Source organism: Zophobas morio, unplaced genomic scaffold, assembly GCF_036711695.1.
Source record: "Zophobas morio isolate AGI-343-1 ecotype UQ-CSIRO unplaced genomic scaffold, CSIRO_AGI_Zmor_V1 ptg000040l, whole genome shotgun sequence".
Taxonomy (NCBI): domain Eukaryota; kingdom Metazoa; phylum Arthropoda; class Insecta; order Coleoptera; family Tenebrionidae; genus Zophobas; species Zophobas morio.
In genome coordinates, this window is record NW_026972145.1 from 4,226,224 (window position 1) to 4,247,436 (window position 21,213).

At 39.7% G+C, this 21,213-nt stretch overlaps 7 protein-coding genes and 1 non-coding gene across 8 annotated transcripts in view; 4 read left to right on the top strand and 4 right to left on the bottom strand.

Annotated features, from left to right (window-relative positions):
* Positions 1-5,133: 5,133 nt before the first annotated feature.
* LOC135140636 (beta-ureidopropionase) lies at positions 5,134-6,725 on the top strand. Its single transcript, XM_064071274.1, has 6 exons — positions 5,134-5,354; positions 5,413-5,669; positions 5,725-6,026; positions 6,077-6,394; positions 6,444-6,530; positions 6,583-6,725. The coding sequence occupies exons 1-6, from the start codon at positions 5,251-5,253 to the stop codon at positions 6,667-6,669; spliced, it is 1,155 nt and encodes a 384-aa protein (XP_063927344.1). The 5' UTR covers positions 5,134-5,250; the 3' UTR covers positions 6,670-6,725.
* Positions 6,549-8,028, bottom strand: LOC135140637 (zinc finger HIT domain-containing protein 2). Its single transcript, XM_064071275.1, has 5 exons — positions 7,937-8,028; positions 7,536-7,883; positions 7,340-7,484; positions 7,083-7,292; positions 6,549-6,965 (listed from the first exon to the last, which is right to left on the bottom strand). The coding sequence occupies exons 1-5, from the start codon at positions 7,984-7,986 to the stop codon at positions 6,672-6,674; spliced, it is 1,047 nt and encodes a 348-aa protein (XP_063927345.1). The 5' UTR covers positions 7,987-8,028; the 3' UTR covers positions 6,549-6,671.
* LOC135140640 (mitochondrial fission process protein 1) lies at positions 8,014-8,967 on the bottom strand. Its single transcript, XM_064071278.1, has 3 exons — positions 8,696-8,967; positions 8,520-8,647; positions 8,014-8,471 (listed from the first exon to the last, which is right to left on the bottom strand). Exons 1-3 carry the CDS (start codon positions 8,751-8,753, stop codon positions 8,202-8,204), a joined length of 456 nt encoding a protein of 151 aa, XP_063927348.1. The 5' UTR covers positions 8,754-8,967; the 3' UTR covers positions 8,014-8,201.
* A 46-nt stretch (positions 8,968-9,013) lies between these two features.
* Positions 9,014-9,085, top strand: Trnap-cgg (transfer RNA proline (anticodon CGG)). The gene has a single exon. It is a non-coding gene; the product is annotated as a tRNA-Pro (tRNA).
* A 133-nt stretch (positions 9,086-9,218) lies between these two features.
* LOC135140639 (probable 18S rRNA (guanine-N(7))-methyltransferase) lies at positions 9,219-10,846 on the bottom strand. Its single transcript, XM_064071277.1, has 6 exons — positions 10,697-10,846; positions 10,612-10,649; positions 10,384-10,562; positions 10,144-10,337; positions 9,884-10,094; positions 9,219-9,443 (listed from the first exon to the last, which is right to left on the bottom strand). Exons 1-6 carry the CDS (start codon positions 10,730-10,732, stop codon positions 9,277-9,279), a joined length of 825 nt encoding a protein of 274 aa, XP_063927347.1. The 5' UTR covers positions 10,733-10,846; the 3' UTR covers positions 9,219-9,276.
* Positions 10,847-10,870: 24 nt separating this feature from the next.
* On the top strand, positions 10,871-11,996 carry LOC135140638 (tudor domain-containing protein 5-like). Its single transcript, XM_064071276.1, has 2 exons — positions 10,871-10,996; positions 11,045-11,996. Exon 2 carries the CDS (start codon positions 11,092-11,094, stop codon positions 11,923-11,925), a length of 834 nt encoding a protein of 277 aa, XP_063927346.1. The 5' UTR covers positions 10,871-10,996; positions 11,045-11,091; the 3' UTR covers positions 11,926-11,996.
* A 117-nt stretch (positions 11,997-12,113) lies between these two features.
* LOC135140634 (cell division control protein 45 homolog) lies at positions 12,114-19,283 on the top strand. Its single transcript, XM_064071272.1, has 9 exons — positions 12,114-12,418; positions 12,465-12,824; positions 12,870-13,049; positions 13,115-13,470; positions 13,533-13,737; positions 18,503-18,694; positions 18,749-18,948; positions 19,011-19,087; positions 19,149-19,283. The coding sequence occupies exons 1-9, from the start codon at positions 12,368-12,370 to the stop codon at positions 19,214-19,216; spliced, it is 1,689 nt and encodes a 562-aa protein (XP_063927342.1). The 5' UTR covers positions 12,114-12,367; the 3' UTR covers positions 19,217-19,283.
* LOC135140635 (nucleoredoxin-like) overlaps positions 19,276-21,213 on the bottom strand; it is a 42,971-nt gene continuing 41,033 nt past the window's right edge. Inside the window, exon 6 of the mRNA XM_064071273.1 lies at positions 19,276-19,768. Within this exon, the coding sequence (XP_063927343.1) occupies positions 19,398-19,768 (371 nt within the window). The 3' untranslated portion in view covers positions 19,276-19,397. The remainder of the gene's footprint in view (positions 19,769-21,213) is intronic.

Consider the following 21,213-nt stretch of genomic DNA (forward strand, 5'->3'; position numbering starts at 1 on the left):
CATCTCAGTGATTACTTTTATATAAAACAATAGTGCTACCGAAATTTATTGCAGCAGAAAGAAGACGAAATTCGTGGATCTTCTACAGAAAAAAAAATGAGAAGAGGGTGGGTGGGCGGTACTAGTACTTGTTTAGATAAGACTGATTTTGGCAAGTCACATACCTCCAAGAAAATAGAGGGTGGGTGGGTGGGGCTAGTACTTGCAACGATAAGACTGAACTAAGAGTAGTAACTGAAATGAAACGGAGGAGGGTGGGCGGGGCTATTGCTAGCCTATAAAAGATTCTCTAGAAAAGGTTAAATTTAGCCCCGCCCACCCGCCCGTTCTCCCATTTATTTTTCTTTTGAAATAAGAAATAAATCTTGTAACAATAGTACAACAAGAAAAGTTAGGATTATTCGAAATTTTGAGATTTTGAAAAAGTTGTCTAAAAATCCGCAAAAAATTCTGGGACGTAGATTTCGACGTGCTTATTCGAAAAATATAGGGTCTTTGTGGTCTCGGATCACGTATTTTCGATTCTTTCTCCTTTTGTTCTTTTTTTCGCTCCTCTCTTATCCACTTTTCTCGTGCCCGTCCTGCTTTTCCCCCGTTACTCCTCTTTTTCCCTTTTTTTGATTCGTCTATTTTTCTCTAATTTTTCGTTCTTTTCTTTCCTTCTCTCTTTTTGCCGATATTTCTTTTTGCTTCTCTCTTCCCCCTATTTATTTTCTTTCTATCCCTATACCTCACTGTGTGCCGTTGCCTCAATTTTTTTCTCTGTGTATTTTTTGGCTTCCTTTCCCACTTTTCCTCCTCTTTCCTTCTCCACCGGCTTTCTCTTTTTTCCACCTCTCTTTTCCCCTATTTTCGTCCTTTCTCTTCTGTTTTTTTTTTTCACTCTTCTGTTATCCACTTTTCTCGTGCCCGTTCTGCTCTTCCCTGTTACTCCTCTTTTTCCCATTTTTTTTATTCGTCTTTTCCCTCTAATTTTTCGTTCTTTTCTTTCCCTCTCTCTTTGCCAATACTTCTTTTTACTTTTCTTTTCCCCCTATTTACTCTCTTTCTATTCCTTCTCTCTATACCTCGCTGTGTGCCGTTGTCTCAATTTTTTTCTCTCTATATTTTCTGGTTTTCTTTACCAGTTTTTCTCCTTTTTCCTTCTCCTCCGACTTTCCCTCTTTTCATCCCCTCTTTTCCCCTATTTTCATCCTTTCTCTTCTGTTCTTTTTTCCCTCTTCCCTTATCCACTTCTCTCGTGTCCGTTCTGCTTTTCCCTGTTACTCCTGTTTTCCCGTTTTTATAATTCCTTCGCTCTCTTTGCCAATACTTCTTGCGTTTCCTCCTATTACTCCTCCCTGCCTCATTCTTATTTGCTCTTTCTGTTCCTTCTTTTGTACCTTTCATTTCTCGCTCTTCTTCTCGTCTCTTTCCCTTACTTCCTCCCATCTTTTCTCGCTTTTATTGTTTCTTTTCCTTTCACTTTGTTTCTCCTCCTGTTATTCGTCTCTTCTCCCTACCCTTTTTTTTGTGCCTTCATATAAGTCATTACGCTTGTATGTGTGGCGTTCTCTCAATTTGTTTCCCCACTTTTTTCCATTCTCTCTATCGCTATATTATGTTCCGACCCTTTCTCACTTTTTCTCTTCTTCGCTCACTCTTTCCTTCATCATTTCTCCCTCTATACTCCCCCAGTTTTCTCTTTTCTTCGCCTCTCTCTTTGTCTCTTCTTTTCCGTTTTTTTACTTTTGTTCTCTTATTCACTCTTCTTTTTCTCTCCCTGCCCATTCTCTGCTTTTCCTCCCATTACTTAAATTTAACCCATGCGTTTTACCGTCCTCTCTCTTTCCGCTTTCTTCAATTCTCTTTTACTCTATCTTTGCAAATTCTTGGTTATCTTCTTGTTACTCCTCACTTCCCCCTTCTTATTTTCTCTTTCTGTTCCCGTTTCCTGCTTTTTTCGTTTTCTTTGTCTCTCCTTCTACTGTTCTGTTTAATAATGTATACTCTGAAATGACAATAGTTAACATAGGAGTGCCACAAGGCTCGATTTTAGGTCCGTTGCTCTTTTTGTTATACATTAACGACTTGGCTAAACATCTAGACAATAAAATCATACTTTTTGCGGATGACACTACTTGCTATAGTGTGGACTCAGACATCCCGTCTCTCTTGGACAGGATGGAACAAGATATTAATGCTGCTAGTGAATGGTTTACTTCAAACAGATTAACGCTTAATGTACTGAAAACTCAAAAAATGGTGTTTTCCCTTCGTTACATTTCTGAGATTGACAATCCGAGGTGTGTCAAATTTCTTGGTGTGACACTGGACCCGAAATTATGCTGGGATAATCACGTCATTGATATCTGTAAAAAATTGTCCAAGTCAACTTTTCTTATTAGGAATTTGCAATATGAGGTTAGTGAGCAGATCCTTATGATGATATACTACTCTTTATTTCAAAGTATTTTTAGCTATGCCATTATAACCTGGGGCCACAGCAGTCATTTAAAAACCGTTTTTAAATTGCAGCGCCGAGTAGTTCGAATTATTGGAGGTCTATCTTACAGAGCTTGTGTTAAAAATTATTTTAAAGAAAAAAGTATTCTCACCGTGCCCTGTCTTTATATTTTATATGCTTTATTATATGTGAAGTCTAATCTCACCACTTATAATAATCTCACAAATATGTCATTAATCACGAGATCTACCCATAGCATTTACACCGAATTCTATCGTGTAGGTAGAAGTAGAAATGCCATCAATTATTATGGGCCCAAATTATTCAATAAATTACCGAAACGTATTGCTAACTTACCTTTTTCGCAATTTAGCCGTACTATAAGAAATTTTTTATTAAAAAACGCATTTTACTCTCTCGATGAATTTTTAAATTGTAGCGATGTCCTGTGTAGTTTTTACCATTCGATTTGAATTATCTTGTAAATTGTATAATTTTAAACTCTTTATATTGTAATTTCATCTGACTTGACTTATGTACCCTAACGGTCATTAATAAATACTTACTTACTTACTTACTTACTTACTTACTTACTTACTTACTTACTCTTCTCTTACCCCTATTGAGTTTTTCTTTCTAGCCCTTTCATTCTACACCTCTCCACCATTCTCTATGTACACTTTTGTCAATTTCTCACCCATACCCCCACCTCTTGTCTAGTTTTTCCACCTCTCTATATTTTCTGGCTTTCTCTTTCACACTCTTTCTCCTCTTCCCCCAGAGTTTCTTTCCTCTCTTTTCTATTTACATTCTCTCGGCTTTCTCTCGTCTTTACCGCGATTGTTAGTTATTTTTCCTTTTGTTTTTTTTTCACTCTTTACCACATCCTCGTGTTACTCCTCTCTTCCCCCTATTATTTTCTCTACGTTTTATCTTTTTTTCTCCTTCTTTTTCCCCTTTTTCCGGCTGTCATTTCCACTTTCAATGTTTTTTCCCTTGTTTTTGTTTCTTCCCCTATTACTCCTTTCTTTGTGCTACTTACTCTATCTTTTTCCCCTTTCTCTGGATACCTCTATTTTTCTCTTTTGACTTCTATCCCGCACCCCCACTCTCTTTTTTCCCTGTTTTCTCTTAGAATTCAATTTTTTTATGAAATCTTCAAAATTGTATATTATATTATTTATCACTCCCACTCTACAGAAGAAAATAAAACTAACCCCGCCCACCCACCCGTCTCCATTTCGGTGATAAATTTTATCTGCTCTGAATGAAAGGTGGATCTTATGCAGAAATAAAATTAGTCGCTAGAATGAGAAAAGGGAGGGTGGGCGGAGCTAGTACCTGTTTAGATCAAGCTGATTTTGCAAGTCACATCTCTAAGAAAATAGGGGTGGGTGGGTGGGGCTAATACTTGCAACGATAAGACTGAACAATATTAAGAGTAGTAATTGCAATGAAATGGGTAAGGGTGGGCGCTAAAATGAGAAAAGGGAGGGTGGGTGGGGCTAGTACTTGCCAAGATAAGACTGGTTTTGCAAGTCACATACCTCTAAGAAAATAGAGGGTGGGTGGGTGGGGCTAGCTCTTGTAACTACGATTAGCGCTTTTTTACAGCCTTATTTCTATTAGTTACCACTCCCACTCCAAGGAACATATTGCAAACCCCGCCCACCCATTCGCCTCCATTTCGGTGATCAATTTTATCTGCACCGAATGAAAAGTGGATCTTATACAGAAATAAGATTAGTCTCTAGAATGAGAAGATGGAGGGTGGGCGGGGTTAGTGCTTGTTAAGATAAGACTGACTTTGGCAAATCACATACTTCTAAGAAAATAGAGGGTGGGTGGGTGGGGCTAGCTCTTGTAACTACGATTAGCGCTTTTTTACAGCCTTATTTCTGTCAGTTACCACTCCCACTCCAAGGAACATATTGTAAACCCCGCCCACCCACCCGCCTCCATTTCGGTGATCAATTTTATCTGCACTGAATGAAAAGTGGATCTTATACAGAAATAAGATTAGTCTCTAGAATGAGAAGATGGAGGGTGGGCGGTGCTAGTACTTGTCAAGATAAGACTGATTTTGCACGTCACATATCTCTAAGACAATAGTGGGTGGGTGGGTGGGGTTAGCTCTTGTAACTACGATTAGCGTTTTTTTACAGCCTTATATCTATCAGTTACCACTCCCACTCCAAGGAACATATCGTAAACCCCGCCCACTCACCCGCCTCCATTTAGTGATTACTTTTATATAAAAAAATAGTGCTAGCGAAATTTATTACAGCAGAAAGACGACTAAATTCGTTTAAAAAAAAAAATAGCAGCTTAAATTTAGCGAATTTAAAAATGAATGACAAACTGGGGATTGCAGGTAAATTTGGAATGCGTATAACCATGGTTGAAAGAATATCTAAAATAAAACAACACTACACTTGGCAATGGTTTAATAAACATTTCAAAAATCGCTCTTTCTTGTTTCCAGCCCCGATAACGTTTCACCATCAGGTACATTTTCAAACGAATTCTAACTCAAAATACAAGAATTCAGAAGAAAACAAACCCGATTTTGAAACTATCCCACATCCTTCTTTATTAGTGTCCATCAAGCGCCGACTGTCTCCACCTTTCCAGCTATTTCTTTTTTAGTAACAATTTACTACAAAAGAAATATCTGAAACGACGAAAATCCTCCAAATAGGTAAACAAGCACGAATAAAGCAACTCATACAATAAACAAACCGAGTGCGTTTCGTCCTTGACCACGATAAACACACTCAATCCTATTTATAAAACAGCACAAAATGTCGTCCCAGCAACAGTTCGAGAGCGTCGAAAAAATCCTGTCGAAACTGCCCCCTGAAGACCACCAGCAAATCCGAAACGTGCTGTACGGCACTCACACGACGTAAGATTAATTACTTAATCCAACTTTTGTCTCTTTTATGTCTCTTTTGTAAATAAAGCCAACTGCACTTACCTGACGCTGAGACTAAAGCCCGCGACTATGACCTAGAGTTGGTGTCGTGCCGCTTCGACAGCGCCCAGGAGCAACTCAGGGCTCCGAGAGTAGTCCGGGTGGGTATTTTCCAAAACAAGCTTCCTCTGCCCCCGAATTCGCCAATCAAAGACCAGAGAAATGCTTTATTCAAGCTTGCCGAAAAAGCGATCGACACGGCCGCCACTGGAGGGGTCAACGTGTTTTGTTTGCAGGAGGCGTGGAGTAAACACGTCACAAACACGTTGGAAAGACGTTTCAATACGACGTATTTTTTTAGATATGCCTTTTGCTTTCTGTACTCGGGAGAAGTACCCGTGGTGCGAGTACGCGGAGAGTGCTGAAGACGGTCCCACCACAGCCTTCTTGAAAGAACTCGCTAGACGTTACAATATGGTTATAATTTCGCCGATTTTGGAACGTGATGATGTTCATGGTCACACGATTTGGAACACGGCGGTGGTTATAGATAATTATGGCGACTATTTGGGGAAGCACCGCAAAAACCATATACCTAGAGTTGGGGATTTTAATGAATCGACTTATTATGTTGAAGGCAACACTGGGCATCCCGTTTTTCAAGTAATTATTTATTAAATGGGTTGAAATTTGGTTATTTGGGGGTGTTGTAGACCGAATTTGGTAAAATTGGTGTTAATATTTGCTACGGGCGTCACCACCCTCTCAACTGGCTTATGTTTGGGGTGAACGGGGCCGAAATTGTTTTTAATCCGTCTGCTACAGTCGGCACGCTGAGTGAACCCTTATGGGGGATTGAAGCCCGAAATGCCGCTATCGCTAATAGTTATTTCACTTGTGCGATAAACCGAGTCGGGACTGAAGTCTTTGAGACTGAATTCACCTCCGGGGATGGTAAACCCGCCCATAAAGACTTTGGTTACTTTTACGGCGCTAGCTACATTGCCGCACCCGATGGCTCCCGCTCCACGGTATACACACACAATTTTTTCTAAATCCACACTTAACAACAAATTTTAGGGTTTATCCCGGACCAGAACCGGCCTCCTCATCGCCGAGCTCGACCTAAACCTCTGCCGGCAAATCAGGGATCACTGGAACTTTCAGGTAATAACACCACTTCAGTCACATTAATTTTTACAATAATTTTTTTGTACAGATGACGCAAAGATTGGATATGTATGCCGAGTCGCTCTCCAAAGCAATCAAACCGGACTTTGTACCACAAATTATCCACAAAAATTGAACCTACATTGTATGATCTTTGGCAAACGATAGAAGATACTCAACTTTTTTGAGACAGCTCTTGATTTTGTTTTTTGACTCTAGTTTGACCTCGGGGAAGTGGTCGTTGGGGAAGTTCTTGCTGAAGGAGGTCTTGTGGTCTTTATTTATGAGCGACGAGCTCAAAAGGGTGTGGAGGTCCGAAAGGGCGCATAAGGTGTAGAAATTGGGCTCGCTTGTACCCGGCCCTTTGAGGATTTTGTCGAGGTCGTCCCTGAGGAGCTTGAAATTTTCCGAGTCCGCGACGATCCAGTCGCTCTGGAACGAAAATCACTAGATTTGTCACTAGGTGGCGCTTTTCGAGTGACAGCGCGTGGCCAACTAACCTCAAAAATTCAGGGATTAGTTGAACACTGAGCCCCCATTTACACGTACCTCGGTGCACTGGAACTCCACTGACTTCACAGCAGTCTCGAAGTCCTCGAAATTCTGGTTTATTTTCAAGCACAAGGAAATCGCCACCACGCACGTTATAACCTCCTTGCAAAAATCGTGGTGCTCGCCGTTAAAATACCGCGTAGCGAACGCATAAGCAGCCACCACGTTAATCAAATTGTATTTGACGCAATTCGCCGGTTTCTTTTTCTGCAACACCAACTTCAAACACCCCAATTTTCCCAGTCACTACTTACCGAAATTTCGTGAAAACTTTTGATTTTTAAGAGCTGGGGGCACTCTTTTTTGTACTCGCTGGACGTCTGCACGTCTTCCACGTTTTTGGAAGAGTGTGACCACCAAGGGGTCCAACTTGGTATCAACTTGGTGACGTCTTCAGACCTAGAATGGGACGATTATTAATTTATTGGGGTTTAGACAGTCGGGGGGTACTTTAAGAACGCGATGAACTCTTGTTGCTCGTCTTGGGTGAGCTTGTCCCAGACTTGGTCGGCGTCGTCTAAATCCACCCCGGCCAGGCGGTCCGCGATGTCCGCCACCTCCTCGTCGTCCGAGTCCAGCTCACTATCGTCCACGTTATTCTCCAGGTGGTTCCGTTTCAAAATGTCCAGCATTTTCCGCCTGGATTCTTCGTTGGTTTCATGGGCGAGTTCGTCTTCGATGCAACTTTTGTAGAATTCTTCTGAACACTGGAGGTGTTTTTCGGATTGGTAGCATGTTAGTGAGCAGTAGCGGATTTGGCATTTGGGGCAGGTGTACTTGGCTAGAGCGTTATCGCATCTACGACACAAAGTAAACATAACCTCACTTTCAAAAAAATTTCTTGGATTTACATTTCACAAGTGTTGGTATCGTCCAGCTCGATTATTTTAGCCCTCGACATATTCAAACTCTAACAATAACTACAAAGTGCCTACGAAATTTTATTAATAACAAATCAACAATAACATTACCAACTGTTTGCACTAAACAGGGGTGCCACACGTCACAACAATCACTAACAAGGGGCTATCGCACTAAACCGTCGTACTACGAATACTAGCTCTTTGGCACTCTAAACAACTAAGGAATGTTAAATCCCTCAATGACTCTGTAGTACTAAGGTTGCAACTTTCGAAAACTACGATCGAGCAAATAATCCACTAGTCTATCAATGGGTTTAATAATGAAAGGTATCACAGCTAAACCAGCACCTGTGACCACGACCATCCTATTAGTCACAGGCATTTTCGTCCTAATTAACACATAGTCAGTGAAAGCGCACACACGATTAATCGTGAAGCCTGGAATGATCACCGAAGCCAACATCTGCCAAATCAGAGTATCCGTAGTCACGAACACCGTTTTCGTCACGGTGTCTTTGCCCCTCTAAAACTAAATCGTCACTCAAAAGTCAAAAGACAGTCAAAAGTATACAGATAGGGATTTCGCCGTTTTGTCGAGGGTGTCTGCCACCACGTACAGCGTAGCGACTTGGTAGGAGAAGCGCACCCATTTGGTCCCAATGAAGCCCCGCAGCGCTTCTCCGACTTCGTTGGCGTAACCTGCAGCCCCAAAATCAACCAAACTAACTACAATAAGTCATAGTTTACCTAAAAGCCGAACCGGGGTGTCTTTGAAGATGTCGTGTTCGCGTTGCGGGGGGTCCATGTCAGGATTTTTGTTTCGGAGACGATGTTTTGGCTGTTTTGAGATCAATAAAAAGCGAGGTTATGTAAACCCGGATGGGGACAGTTTCAAATAAAAAATTACTAGATTTTGGTTGCTGGAGTCACGGGTGGAATGGTAACAAGAGGGTTGGACGAGGCGGCTGCCGGGTTATTCGAAGTGTTTTTGTGTATTTGGCGGTTGAGGAGTAACGGACGAAAGCATGTACCATAATTTCCTCTCTGTACGAGTCATGTATCAACGGCCTGTTGGTCTAGGGGTATGATTCTCGCTTCGGGTGCGAGAGGTCCCGGGTTCAAATCCCGGACAGGCCCGTCCAACTTTTTTTGCTTCAGACGCAACTAAAATAAATCGTTCGTGTACACCCACATCCAGTATTACTATTTTTGTGTCTTGTGGTTAAATTAAATCAATTTTTTGTGTTTTGGAAAAATATGGCTACGAAAATAAACAAAACTTTTTATTAATTAGTAAAAATAAAATTAAATAATAAGGTCTATTTTTATCAAAATCTGCCGCTTCGTTTGCGCCCTGTGTACTTAGAATCGGCCCTAACGTCCTTCATTTGTCTTCTCCTGCGTTCTTTTTTTTCCAAGATCCAATCCCGGCTCTTCTTCAGCGGCTTTCCTCGAGCTTTTTTGATCTGCTCTCGTTTCGAAATATACGAAACACCTAAAAGCTTTCACTATTTATTCGTGTAAAGATAAAATAAAAAATTTGAAACGCAATTTCTAAATTTGGAATGTTGTGCAATATTGTACGTTTAAGTACCGCTATAACCCGTCCTCTTTTACTAGTCAGGTTGGCCGAGCGGTCTAAGGCGCCAGATTTAAGCTCTGGTTCTCGAAAGAGAGCGTGGGTTCGAACCCCACACCTGACAAAGTTTTTTTTTCGCATTATTTACGTTGATAAGATAACGATTAATCAAGACACCTTTTATACAGTCTGTTTGAAACGTTTTGTCGATATAAAATTGAAAAATGTGGTCGATTTTAGTGTGACGCCGGTTCGAATCCCACTGAAAACCCAATTTTTTTTTTTATTAATTGTGACAGTTGGGGGTCCTTAGGGAGACAAATTAACCATTTCCAACTGACAGTGAACCAACTGACCTTGAGTTTCCTCTGCACTCCCCAAACCTTTGGGTAAAGGCACATTTCCCCCCGTCATCAACACCAAGAAAAATTTTTTCGCTTTAGTGGAGTTCGGGTAGTCCACGACGACGCCCCCATAAAACCCCGCCTTCATCGCTTGTGCCGTAACCAGCTCCATCTGCTCGCTATTCTCCGGATAAAACTGAAACACAGCCCTCGCAGACCGACTCTGAAACCCCTCAATTAGCCAAAGTCGCCCCCTTGTACAACAAACGCACCAAACAAGCATACAAACTACTGAAAAATTTATACAGTCTTTGAACCGGCTTGTGTGTGGTTTTGTCGGCATTGCATAGCCACTGGAGCGCCGAAATACTGATAGCCCCGTCGAAAGTCCCGGCTCTAAAGGGGCACCCTTGCCCCATGTCAGTCAGCAGAACGTCGCCCTCCACTTCTCTCTCAAGCGCGATATCTTAAAACCAAAACTAAAGTCACATTTTTTATTATAAAACCAGTACCTAGCATCGCTGTCGATATGTCCATTCCCACCCAAAAGTGGCCCTGGTCTTCAAGGACACTGCCACTAAGCCCCGACCCGCACCCAATATCCAGGAGAAAGCAGGGCTCGTCTTCTGGTAAAAGCAACAGTTCGACGGCACGTTCGCTCATTTGCATTTGAATGTCCATAATTCGGGAGCTAAAAAGAGTTGGGTGAAGTTAAGAGGGCGAAAGGGGGCTGTACGTACTTTTGGGTGTATTTTCGGGCCTCATTTTCGTTGTAGAACTAAAAAAGTGAGGTTAGGTTTGGGGGGTGCAGTGGAAGCGACTTACGATTTCCGGAGGGGCTAAATGCTCCGGGCGAGACATGCTGCGGCTGGTTGGCACGTGTTCAAGCAACTGTTTACGAAGTTATCTCTTATCACAGGTAAAAGCCATGTGTTTTTCTTATCTGGGTTAGCGATTTGGTGGTTTTCGGGTTTTCAGGTTTGTTGACAAATTTGTGTGGATGTTGTTTAAAAAAAAAACCGACAAGTTTTGTGATTAATTTAGTTGCAACAGGAGGAAATAGGGGCTTATTTTTAATTTTTAGCTGTGTTAATAATGTAAATAAAAATACTGCGGCGATTGTCGGTATTTAGGTTGGCACTATTATGCACTAATTTGAATTTGACGTTTTAGGTTATTGTGATTTATTTTCTCAACTATTTAAACTCGTTTAAGTCGAAATGGGTTCGGACGACCTCTTCTACGTCGACCAGAAGCCCATCCCCACCTGCTTCACCAAGTGCAACTTCAATCCCGGCCAACCCATCAACTTCAAAGTCTCCCACATCTACGACCCCTCGAAGTTCTGGATCGTGGTGAAGTTCCAGGAGCTCGAAATCTTCCAGAAGCACCTCTTCCAGTACTACTACCTCAATCGCAACAAGTACAAAATGCCCACCGACAACCTGCAGCTCGACATGCCCTGTGTGGCTTTCACCGACGGCAACTACTACCGAGGGCGAATCGTGGGCTTGCCCCAGGACCTGTGGGACCAGAACCAAGTGCACGTCTTCTTCACCGACTACGGGTCGCTCCAACTGGTCGACTACAACAACATTTTTTACATGAGCGTGAAGCACTGCGAGGTCCCCCAGTTTTCGGTGCGGGCCTCCTTGGCCCAAGTGCGCCCCAAAAATTCGCACTGCCAGTGGACGGTGGCTGACGTTACCGAGTTTTCGAATTTGTTGTCGGACAAGGTGTTGGCGGGGGTGGTGGAGAATGTTTATCGGGAGAGGGAGGTGGTGGAGGTGGCGTGTCGCGAACGCGGTGTGGGGGCGGCGGTGCACGACACGCTCGTGGCGCAGCAGAGGACGCAGTATCGGGACGAAGAGCTGAAAAGCGGGAAGAAAATGCCGCCCCCGGAGCCCAAGTATTTTTGTGCACATGTGTGTCCGTCCCATGAGGCTATTGAAAGTGGGAAGGTACCAACGAGTTTGAGCGATGCCGAGTTTCAGGTCATGGTAGCGCCGTTTTCGCCGATCGTGACGAGGTACTACCAAGTCAAAGACGCTTAAGGGGGTTTTGGGGTACCGAAGACAGTTTGTATTTAGTTTTTGTACATTGTGTTAATATATTTTAGAATATACCAGAGTTGACAACTTTAGTGTTTTGCCGCCTTATTTTAAATCCACCAGACAAATGTCATTCGTGTCATTCTTCGCATTCATAAATTACTAGGGAATTTTGGTTTTTGTTGTTGGTCAAAATCCTTGGCTATTTACACGAACAAATTAGAAACTCATTAACTAATTCGTTATAAATGGACACTGGTAAATCAGTTCAGTTGATCTGCTGCTTTGGCTCGTGCCCCTCATGCCACACTTGGTTTTAATCGCCCTGAACCCCACTACCCACGTTACGTTGGCACCCCTGCCCCCCCAGTTCTAATAACGGTTTGTTGTTTTGGCGGCTTTTGAGGTTAGAATGCCCCAATAATATTCAAATTTCGTGAAAAAAATGTATGTAGAAGACCTAAAAAATGAATTTTACGAGTTTCTGACAGGAAAGGTAAGTGTCTCTGGTGAAATTTCCACCATTATTTGTAAAATTTCAGCGAATTTTGCTTCTCGTTCATTATGACATCGACAGCATCTGTGCCCTAAAAATCCTTCAGAGCATCCTCAAACACAAGGAAGTGCGTTACACCTTGTGCGTGGTGCGCGGCGTCGAGGACCTGAAGCGCTCCCACCAAGAACACTGTGCCGATGTAAAATATTTCGTGTTGATTAATTGTGGGGGCACTGTTAACTTAGTGGACGTGCTAGAGCCGGCAGACGATGCGGTTTTCTTCGTGATAGACGCGCACAGACCGACTCATTTAGATAATATATTTAGTGATGGACAAGTTCGGTTGTTGTGGGGGCCTAACGAAGACGCAGAGGTTCCTGAGTTTCAGGCAGTGTACAGAGATGATGTAAGTGCTTGAATAGTAAGTTATTAGTTACTAATGTTGGTGTAGAGTGACGACGAGAGTGGAGGTGAGGACGAAGACGAGGAAAATGAGGGTGAGGGGCGGGCTGCCAAGAAAAGGAGATTAGATGAAGAGGCAATAATGAGGCGACGAGAGCGAAGACTGTGGGAGCAGAGGAGGTTTGATATTATTGCGGAGTACTCACAATATACGTACTATGCAAAAGCAGTAAGTTAATTTTTTTTTTTAATTATTGTTATAATGAGGGGATAAAATTATTAAAACCGTTTTAGAGCGCAGTTGCCATGTATAAATTAGCCTGGTTGTTAAATAAAGACGACAAGGACCTCCTCTGGTTGGCAATAGTGGCCTTAACCGAGCAATTTCTCTTCAGCAAAATAGAGAACACTCAGTATGTGTTGGCGGCCGGGGAATTACAAGCGCACACAACTCGTTTAAAAAATCGCTCCAACGACGCCGACGTGGCAACTTCGCTGAAAATCTCGTTCGAGAAAGACTTGAAATTGGTGCTTTATAGACACTGGTGTGTGGAATCTAGTTTAAAATATTCGATGTTTACGGCGTGTAAGATGAAGTTGTGGTCGCATAGGGGGAGCAAGAAGTTGTACGAGTTGTTGGCAGACATGGGGTACTTTGGAAATATTTTTGTGTCAATTTTTAATTTTTTTTGATTTTTGTAAATGTGTGTAGATTACCGGTGGCCCAAAGTCAGCAGTCGTTCGAATCTATGGATTTACAATTAAGAAAGGAATTTCACGAGAGTTTGGAGAAATTGTCGGAAAAGTACAATCTAGAGGACTTAATTTTCACGTCTTTCGTTTTACAGTTTGGCTATAGGAACAAATATTGTGCATCGGATATTGTGTATGCGATGTTGGCAATACTGGAGTCGTCGGTGAGGACAGTTTTGCGTTTTTTGGTTGGGGTTTCTCAAGTTTGCACACTTGTTGGTTTTTTTCTGATTACTTATTTTATTTTCACTTCTTTCAATGTTGTAGCGTGTCCCTCTTCTTAAACAAACGGACTTGTTAAAACTCACGTTCTTCCACATTCAAGTGAAATATAGTAAAATCGAACCTGATATGTCGCCAATTATAAATAATCTATACAGTGCAAAAATATTGATGACAACCGGTGTAAAAGAATCATCTTTTCAGTTGCAAATTGTAGCGAGTCCCTCTTCTTAACTATTCGGACCTCCCACCCACCCGCCCCATCTCATTTGTGATCAATCTATTTATTCCTGGTGAGACGGGCAGGGCGGAGCTTAAATGCAAAAAAAATTCTGTACAAAATAACATGTGAAACATATATTAAGTATCGTGTGGTTGAAAAAAAACTGCACATATTAAGAAAAACAAAGCTAAAGTGTAAGCCCCACCCACCCGCCCGATTTCAATTGTGATGAATTTTTTATTGGTTGTGAGATAATGGGGCGGAGCTTAACTGCAAAATCCATATGTTTGAGACACGACCGAATTGTAGAAAATAGACTATTTTAAGAAAAAATAGGGAAAGAATATTTTTATTCTCTCAAAAGCAACAGAAGATTGAAAGAAGAAGCAGAAGAAACCTAAAACATGTTTAAAATGGTAAATTTTTGTATAAAGCTATGGATTTTGCATTTAAACTTCACCCTTCTGTCTGACAACGAATAAAAAATTCATCACAATTGAGGTAGGGGTGGGTGGGTGGGGCTTAATTTTTGGCTTCTCTTCAACAACCCGATATTTAAAACATAAATTTAACCTCAGATTTACCATTTGATATTTTAATTATTTTATTGTTGAAAGATGATTATGTGTATGTACTAAGAAAATCGAAGGATAAACCCCGCCCACCCGCCTCGATCTCAATTTTAATGAATTTTTTATTCGTTGTGAGATCGGGGGGCGGAGCTTAACTGCAAAGTTCATATTTCTCTACAAGAAAATACCATGTTTTAAGTATCGTGTGGTTGAAACAAAACTACACATATTAAGAAAAACAAAGCCAAAGTTTAAGCCCCACCCACCCGCCCGATTTCAATTGTGACGAATTTCTTATTCGTTGTGAGATCAGGGGGCGGAGCTTAACTGCAAAACCCATGTTTGAGACACGATCGTATTGTAGAAAATAGACTATTTTGAAAAAAAAAAAATAGGGAATGAATGTTTTTATTTTTAAAAGCAAAAGAAGATTGAAAGAAAAAGAAGAAGAAACTTAAAACATGTTTAAAATGGTAAATTTGTTTAGAAAAATATGGATTTTCCATTTAAGCTCCGCCCGTTTATCTGACAACGAATAAAAAATTCATCACAATTGACGTAGGGGTGGGTGGGTGGGGCTTAATTATTGATTTCTCTTCAACAACCCGGTATTTAAAACATTAATCTAACCTCAAATTTACCATTTGATATTTTAAGTATTTTATGGTTGAAAGAAGATTATGTGTATGTACTAAGAAAATCGAAGGATAAACCCCACCCACCCGCCGCATCTCAATTGTAATGAATTTTTTATTCGTTATGAGATCGGGAGGCGGAGCTTAACTGCAAAGTTCATATTTCTCTACAAGAAAATACCATGTATTAAATCTCGTGTGGTTGAAAGAAAACTACACATATTAAGAAAAACAAAGCCAAAGTTTAAGCCCCACCCACCCGCCCGATTTCAATTGTGATGAATTTTTTATTCGTTGTGAGATCATGGGGCGGAGCTTAACTGCAAAATCAATATGTTTTGGGACAGGATCGTATTGTAGAAAATAGACTATTTTAAGAAGAAATAGGGAATGAATATTTTTATTCTCTCAAAATCAAAAGAGGATCGAAAGAAGAAGCAGAAGAAAGAACCTAAAACATGTTTAAAATGATAATTTTTTTTTTTAAAATACGGATTTTGCAATTAAACTCCGCCCTTCTGTCTGAAAACGAATAAAAAATTCATCACAATTGAAGTAGGGGTGGGTGGGTGGGGCTTAATTATTAATTTCTCTTCAACAACCCGGCATTTAAAACATTAATCTAACCTCAAATTTACCATTTCATATTTTAATTATTTTATGGTTGGAAGAAGATTATGTGTATATACAAAGAAAATCGAAAGATAAGCCCCACCCACCCGCCCCATCTCAATTGTAATGAATTTTTTATTCGTTGTGAGATCGGAGGGCGGAGCTTAACTGCAAAGTCCATATTTCTCTACAAGAAAATACCATGTTTTAAGTATCGTGTGGTTGAAAGAAAACTACACATATTAAGAAAAACAAAGCCAAAGTTTAAGCCCCACCCACCCGCCCGATTTCAATTGTGATGAATTTTTTTATTCGTTGTGAGATAAGTGGGCGGAGCTTAACTGCAAAATTCGTGTGTTTGAAACACGATCGTATTGTAGAAAAAGACTATTTTGAGAAAAAATAGCGAAGGAATATTTTTATTCTCTCAAAAGCGAAAGAAGAAGAAAAAACCTTAAACATGTTTAAAATGGTAAATTTTTGTAGAAAAATATGGATTTTGCAATTAAACTCCGCCCCTCTGTCTGAAAACGAATAAAAAATTCATCACAAATGAGGTAGGGGTGGGTGGGTGGGGCTTAATTATTGGTTTCTCTTCAACAACCCGGTATTTCAAACATTAACTAACCTCAAATTTACCATTTCATATTTTAATTATTTTATGGTTGAAAGAAGATTATGTGTATGTACTAAGAAAATCGAAGGATAAGCCCCACCCACCCGCCCCGATCTCAATTTTAATGAATTTTTTATTCGTTGTGAGGTCGGGAGGCGGAGCTTAACTGCAAAGTTCATATTTCTCTACAAGAAAATACCATGTTTTAAGTATCGTGTGGTTGAAATAAAACTACACATATTAAGAAAAACAAAGCCAAAGTTTAAGCCCCACCCACCCGCCCGATTTCAATTGTGATCAATTTTTTATTCGTTGTGAGATCATGGGGCGGAGCTTAACTGCAAAATCCATATGTTTGAGACATTATCGAATTGTAGAAAATAGACTATTTTAAGAAAAAATAGTCACGTAATATTTTTATTCTCTCAAAAACAAAAGAAGATCGAAAGAAGAAGCAGAAAAAAAAACTAAAACATGTTTAAACTGGTAAATTTTTGTAGAAAAATACGAGTTTTGCAATTAAACTCCGCCCTTCTATCTGACAACGAATAAAAAATTCATCACAATTGAGGTAGGGGTGGGTGGGTGGGGCTTAATTATTGATTTCTCTTGAACAACCCGGCATTTAAGACATTAATCTAACCTCAAATTTACCATTTGATATTTTAATTATTTTATGATTGAAAGAAGATTATGTATATGTACTAAGAAAATCGAAGGATCAGCCCCACCCACCCGACTCGATCTCAATTGTGATTAATCTATTTATTCCTCGTGAGACGGGGAGGGCGGAGCTTAAATGCAAAAAAATTGCTCTACAAGAAAATACCAAGTGAAACATATTAAGTATCGTGTGGTTGAAAGAAAAAACTACACATATTAAGAAAAACAAAGCCAAAGTTTAAGCCCCACCCACCCGCCCGATTTCAATTGTGATGAATTTTTTATTGGTTGTGAGATCATGGGGCGGAGCTTAACTGCAAATTCCATGTTTGAGACATGCTCGGATTGTAGAAAATAGAGTATTTTGAGAAAAAAATAGGGAATGAATATTTTTATTTTTGAAAGCAAAAGAAGATTGAAAGAAAAAGAAGAAACTTAAAACATATGTAAAATGGTAAATTTGTTTAGAAAAATATGGATTTTAGAGTTAAACTAAATTAATCACAAATGAGGTAGGGGTGGGTGGGTGGGGCTTAATTATTGGTTTCTCTTCTACAACCCGCCATTTAAAACATTAATCTAACTTCAAATTTACCATTTCATATTTTAATTATTTTATGGTTGAAAGAAAATTATGTGTATGTACTAAGAAAATCGAAGGATAAGCCCCACCCACCCGCCCCGATCTCAATTTTAACGAATTTTTTATTCGTTGTGAGAACGGGGGGCGGAGCTTAACTGCAAAGTTCATATTTCTCTACAAGAAAATACCATATTTTAAGTATCGTGTGGTTGAAAGACAACTACACATTTTAAGAAAAACAAAGCCAAAGTTTAAGCCCCACCCACCCGCCCCGATTTCAATTGTGATGAATTTTTTATTCGCTGTGAGATCATGGGGCGGAGCTTAACTGCAAAGGGTGATGTTTAATATTCGGACTTATTAAAATACTAATCTCTTTTCGTTTTTAAATAAAATTTTGTAAATATCGCACCTAATATTGTAAATAAAAATCATTTTAAACAATTTTGGAAAAATATTGATAACAAAACCATCGTTTGAAAATTTTCTTTTCCTCTGCAATTTGTGGCGAGTCCCTCTTCTTAATTATTTGGACTTGTTAAAAGAGTCATGTTCTTCCACTCTTTGAGTCCAATATTGTAACTATCACGCCGAATGTTTCCTCAATTATAAATAATAGTGGAAAACTATGATGAAAACCGTCTTAAAAAATCATTTTTTCTGTCGCAACTTGTGGCGAGTCCCTCTTCTTAATTTATCGGACTTGTTGAACCACCATAAAATTATGCACATCGCGCCAAGTTTGCAGATTTGAGGAGCCCGTACACCAAAAACGAACATTACATGCAAATAAAACTTTTCAGCCTCGAGACAAACCCGAAGAGTGCTTCAACTCGGCGCTTGACTGCTTATCACGACGCCACAAAGAAACTCTACAAAAGGCAATAGAGCGTGCCAAGACGATTACAAAGACTTTATTTAAGACGGTACAAGCGGCAATAGACATGAAGCAAATTATTACAGCGGGAAGTTTCGTTTATTACATAATACAAGAAGTAAGGGAATACGAAATTAATAATAATAATAATGAAACGAAAACGGACTTTCAGGGCAGCTTGGACTGGTATATGCTTTCAAACCAGCACATTTTGCTGCTTTTGGCGCAATTCATTCTGAGGGCTTACGTGTCCATGTCCAAGAATAAAAAGGCCCCGGACTTACCTTTGATCATTTCGGCCCCCAAAAACCTGGAGCTGGGGACCTGCATCGTGCTGGGGATCCCCCCGTTGCGGCAGCTGTCGCCGAAAAAGTACGTTTTGATTTAATTTAAGAAAAACAAATTTTTTTATTTGTGTTTTCTAATTTGTGTAGTAATTTGGGTCGTGCATTTGAAGAAGCCGCCGAAAACATCAACTACGACGTCCTTTCGGACTACTTTGACACGTCTTGTGAGAAAATCTAGCAATCTAGCCATTTTATTATGTTTATTATTATTATTATTATTTTCAGATTTCGAGATCTTCACCAAAGACCGCACCCGCTTCTTCGACGCTTTGACAGCGTTGTTCGACAAGTAGTGTACATAACCTAACATAATTTATTTTTGTATATACCGAGTGACGAATTAAACCCCAAATCGCTATAGTAACTCTTTAATCTACCACATCGACTGTACAATGGCGGCGCCATCTATAAAAGTATTGAAAAATACGAACATATCGCCTATAACAAACCTAACCTAACTATCTACATATTGCACTAATGCTCATCCTCGACCACCCTATCGTTGACGTCGATGAACTTGACCTCGCCCTTCTGGAACTTCTCGACGAAGTCGCTCACCGCGTCCACGGTGATCTCCACCCCGTACTCCATGACGGCGAAGCGCCGGTTGGGGATGTCGATCCCGACGAGGAGGGGCACCACGTCGTCCAGGCCAATCAGGTCGCGCAGGATGTCGCTGGTCTCGGAGTCCAAGCCAATGAGGAACTGCAAGTAGTGGTCGTCCTCGCAATTGGACGAGAAATCCTCGGGGGCGCAGTTGAAGTTGATGTTGTGTTTTTTGTAGTAGGAGTCGGCGGCGGGGGAGAGCACGGACTCGGCGAACTGGAGCTCGGTTTCTTCGCCGTCTGGAAATGAGGTGGAGAGAGCGGAGATGAAATTATAATTTTGTAACTAAAAAAAGTTTGCCCCGCCCACCCACCCCTTCTCTATTTCAGGGAACCAATTGCTTGGTGTTAAAATAAAAGAAGGATTTTCCATTACCAAAAACAAATAAACGGGAAAAGTGAATGTACAATTTCCCAAGTTTTTCAAAAAAAAAAAAAAATGGTTAAAATGGTTTTAATCGACTGAGAAATGGTCTTAAATTGTAGATAATCTTCCGCCAATTCCAAATCCGAAATCACCGACAACTCATCAATTCAAAACTGAGTTTTGATTTTTCAAAATTTTTACAAAAAAAAAATGGTTCAGTCGAATAGACTAAAAAATGTCAAAAAAAGCCACTAAAAATCAGATTAAAAGAAAGGAGTCAAAAAAGGGCACAAGAAATTGCAAAAAAAGGATCAAAAATGTCATAAAAAATGAGAAAAAAAAGTGAAAAAAAAGGTAATTAGTGGACTAGGAAAGGTGACAAAAACAGAAGACAAAAAAATCATAAAAAAAAGCAACTAAATAAGTTACAAATAATTGACGAAAAAATGGTCAAAAAAACCGAAAAAAAAACAAATTAGACTAAAAAAGGAATAAAAAAAAAAAGGTAAAAAGACCGCGAAAGAGGACCAAAAACGCGATAAAAACAACGACAAACAAAATTTGAAAAAAATGCGAACAAAAAAAAGGTAAGTCAAAAAGTGAGAAAAAAGGCGAAAAGAAATTATAAAAATTTTACTAAATGAAGGAAATCAAAGAAAGACCATAAAAACAGGACCGAAAAGGGGAACAAAAACAAAGGACAAAAAAATCGTTAAAAAAAAGCAACTAAAAAAAGTTACAAATAATTGGCGAAAAAATGGTCAAAAAAACCGAAAAAAACAAAAATTAGACTAAAAAAGGAATTAAAAAAAAAAAGGTAAAAAGACCGCGAAAGAGGACCAAAAACGCGATAAAAACAACGACAAACAAAATTTGAAAAAAATGCGAACAAAAAAAAGGTAAGTCAAAAAGTGACAAAAAAGGCGAAAAGAAATTATAAAAATTTTACTAAATGAAGGAAATCAAAGAAAGACCATAAAAACAGGACCAAAAAGGGTAAAAAAACAAAGCACAAAAAAATCGTTAAAAAAGGCAACTAAAAAAAGTTACAAATAATTGATGAAAAAATGCTCAAAAAAACCGAAAAAATAAAAAATTAGACTAAAAAGAAGGAGTAAAAAAAAAGGTAACAAAACCGCGAAAGAGGACCAAGAACGCGATAAAAACGACAAAAAAAAATAAAAAAAAAAAATGCGAACAAAAAAAAGGTAAGTTAAAAAGTGATAAAAAAGGCGAAAAGAAATTATAAAAATGTTACTGAATGATGGAAATCAAAGAAAGACCATAAAAACAAGACCAAAAAGGGTAACCAAAACAA

Bases quoted from the DNA above. Each gene is read 5' to 3' on its own strand.
- LOC135140636 (XM_064071274.1), top strand. From the start codon at position 5,251: ATGTCGTCCCAGCAACAGTTCGAGAGCGTCGAAAAAATCCTGTCGAAA. The intron at 6,027-6,076 runs GTAATTATTTAT...GGGGTGTTGTAG, and splicing joins CTGGGCATCCCGTTTTTCAA to ACCGAATTTGGTAAAATTGG. The intron at 6,395-6,443 runs GTATACACACAC...AACAAATTTTAG, and splicing joins CCGATGGCTCCCGCTCCACG to GGTTTATCCCGGACCAGAAC.
- LOC135140637 (XM_064071275.1), bottom strand. From the start codon at position 7,986: ATGTCGAGGGCTAAAATAATCGAGCTGGACGATACCAACACTTGTGAA. The intron at 7,293-7,339 runs GTAAGTAGTGAC...TTGGTGTTGCAG, and splicing joins AAAGTTTTCACGAAATTTCG to AAAAAGAAACCGGCGAATTG. The intron at 6,966-7,082 runs GTACGTGTAAAT...TTTTCGTTCCAG, and splicing joins TGGAGTTCCAGTGCACCGAG to AGCGACTGGATCGTCGCGGA.
- LOC135140640 (XM_064071278.1), bottom strand. From the start codon at position 8,753: ATGGACCCCCCGCAACGCGAACACGACATCTTCAAAGACACCCCGGTT. The intron at 8,648-8,695 runs GTAAACTATGAC...TTGGGGCTGCAG, and splicing joins CACCCCGGTTCGGCTTTTAG to GTTACGCCAACGAAGTCGGA. The intron at 8,472-8,519 runs GTATACTTTTGA...ATTTAGTTTTAG, and splicing joins AAACGGCGAAATCCCTATCT to AGGGGCAAAGACACCGTGAC.
- LOC135140639 (XM_064071277.1), bottom strand. From the start codon at position 10,732: ATGTCTCGCCCGGAGCATTTAGCCCCTCCGGAAATC. The intron at 10,563-10,611 runs GTACGTACAGCC...AACTCTTTTTAG, and splicing joins GCCCGAAAATACACCCAAAA to CTCCCGAATTATGGACATTC. The intron at 10,338-10,383 runs GTACTGGTTTTA...TTTGGTTTTAAG, and splicing joins CATATCGACAGCGATGCTAG to ATATCGCGCTTGAGAGAGAA.
- LOC135140638 (XM_064071276.1), top strand. From the start codon at position 11,092: ATGGGTTCGGACGACCTCTTCTACGTCGACCAGAAGCCCATCCCCACC.
- LOC135140634 (XM_064071272.1), top strand. From the start codon at position 12,368: ATGTATGTAGAAGACCTAAAAAATGAATTTTACGAGTTTCTGACAGGA. The intron at 12,419-12,464 runs GTAAGTGTCTCT...GTAAAATTTCAG, and splicing joins ACGAGTTTCTGACAGGAAAG to CGAATTTTGCTTCTCGTTCA. The intron at 19,088-19,148 runs GTGAGAAAATCT...TATTATTTTCAG, and splicing joins GGACTACTTTGACACGTCTT to ATTTCGAGATCTTCACCAAA.